The 1,720-nt window shown below is 25.8% G+C and overlaps 2 protein-coding genes across 2 annotated transcripts in view; one reads left to right on the top strand and one right to left on the bottom strand.

Annotated features, from left to right (window-relative positions):
- Positions 1-57: 57 nt before the first annotated feature.
- Positions 58-795, top strand: NAEGRDRAFT_53447 (uncharacterized protein; the record flags this gene model as incomplete). The annotated part of the gene is made up of 1 exon (XM_002670503.1): positions 58-795. One exon carries the CDS (start codon positions 58-60, stop codon positions 793-795), a length of 738 nt encoding a protein of 245 aa, XP_002670549.1.
- A 567-nt stretch (positions 796-1,362) lies between these two features.
- NAEGRDRAFT_74411 (uncharacterized protein) overlaps positions 1,363-1,720 on the bottom strand; it is a gene marked incomplete at both ends in the record, with an annotated part of 1,044 nt that continues 686 nt past the window's right edge. Inside the window, one exon of the mRNA XM_002670452.1 lies at positions 1,363-1,425. Within this exon, the coding sequence (XP_002670498.1) occupies positions 1,363-1,425 (63 nt within the window). The remainder of the gene's footprint in view (positions 1,426-1,720) is intronic.

Genomic DNA, 1,720 nt, shown 5'->3' with positions numbered 1-1,720 from the left:
TACTAGGCTACATCTTCAAAATAAATAATAAATTTTAAATTTAAAAAAATAAAAATTATGATGGATCACTCTAATCTTCCATTCAATACCACCACTAATAGCAATACTACTACTACTACCACTACTAATGCAAAGAAAAAACTAGCAGATACTTTTTCATCGAGAACAAAATTAGAATTTAAATCATCATCTTCGGAATACAATGATGTTGATCAACAAGAAGAAACAAGCCTAAATAATGAATCATCATCATCCACATCTAATCAACAACATTCAAATCCTAAATGGACCTCTCTATTAGAATCTAGAGAATCATCACTAGCAGATGAAGAAGAAGAAGCCGATACAAGACCACTCTATGAAAGATTAATGGAAAATAAATTGAAAAAACAACAAGAATTAGAACAAGTTATTGGAAATCAAGCACCAAGATCACTTGATGAAGATGATATTCTCTATTTAAAGGAACAGGAAGAAAAATTAAAGAATGAAAGATTGGAAATTATTAATAAGGAAAAGGAAGAAATTCAGAAATATTTACAAGAATCTCATATTGTAATTAAAGATACAAGTATTAATAGTGGTATTGATAGTATTGATAATATTGGAGTAGTATCAGCAGATGAATTAGTGGAACAAACTTTGGAAAAAGAAGATTTAATTTCTCAATTAGAAATTGTGGAAGTAAAAAAGAGAAAACGAAAAGATGAAAATGAAAAGAAGAAAAAGAAGAAAAATAACACATCATCATCAAATTTACTAACTGCCTCTGCATTGAATTATGATAGTTCTTAATATTGGAAATTCTCTCTGAATAATGAAAAACATTATTAATTAGGAATTTACAATATTTTCTAATTTAAATTAGTATTTGTGTGGATATTTGTAAATTTTGAAAATGGTTATTTTCAGTGAATATAATAATACTAATAAATAATCATGAAAATTATTTAATTGATGAGTGATGTTATGTTACAACAGAGACTACAATTATCATATGATGATGAGTTTTACAAGTTCATATTTCAAACATACAAAAAAAAATGGGACAACAACAAACCTCAACAACCCATCAGTCACCATCATTGTTTGAAGAAACAATTCCAACTAATAATTCTTCTTCATTATCTAATAACGATCAAGATGGATTAAATCAAGTATTTTCATTTAAAAATAGTATTCATTTTCAAATGACAATTCCAAAACAATTATATGATATAAATAGTAATGATGAAAAAGTATCACAATTAACAATGATGACATGGATTAAACCTACTAAATCTGGAGATGTCAGAATATTTGATTCATGTGTGGCAGGTGAAGGCTTTGGTGGATTTGGATTTGACATTTACCAAAATAAGATTAGATTCTTAGGAAGTAGAAATGACAATGTGTCAATTCAAATATGTGGTCAATCTTCATCATCTAATGTTATTATTAATGAATGGAATCATTGTTGTTTTACTTTTAAAAATGGAAATTTAAAATTTTACTTAAATGGAAAATTGGATAAAAATGTTAATACATCCATTGATAAATTATATAAACCTGTTATGGATAAATTATGTATTGGTTATGCTATGAAAGGAAATCCAAATTTTGGATTTTATGAAGGCTTTATGTCACACATGTCAATTTGGAATATTGAACTAGCTCAAGAACAAGTTGATATTCAATGAAAAATAATTTAATTAATTTATATTATAATAATTTAAATAAT

The sequence above is a fragment of the Naegleria gruberi genome (genome assembly GCF_000004985.1).
Source record: "Naegleria gruberi genomic scaffold NAEGRscaffold_70, whole genome shotgun sequence".
NCBI classification, from domain to species: domain Eukaryota; phylum Heterolobosea; class Eutetramitea; order Acrasida; family Naegleriidae; genus Naegleria; species Naegleria gruberi.
Note: the sequence above shows the minus strand (reverse complement) of the source record. Positions and strands in the feature narration are given on the sequence as shown.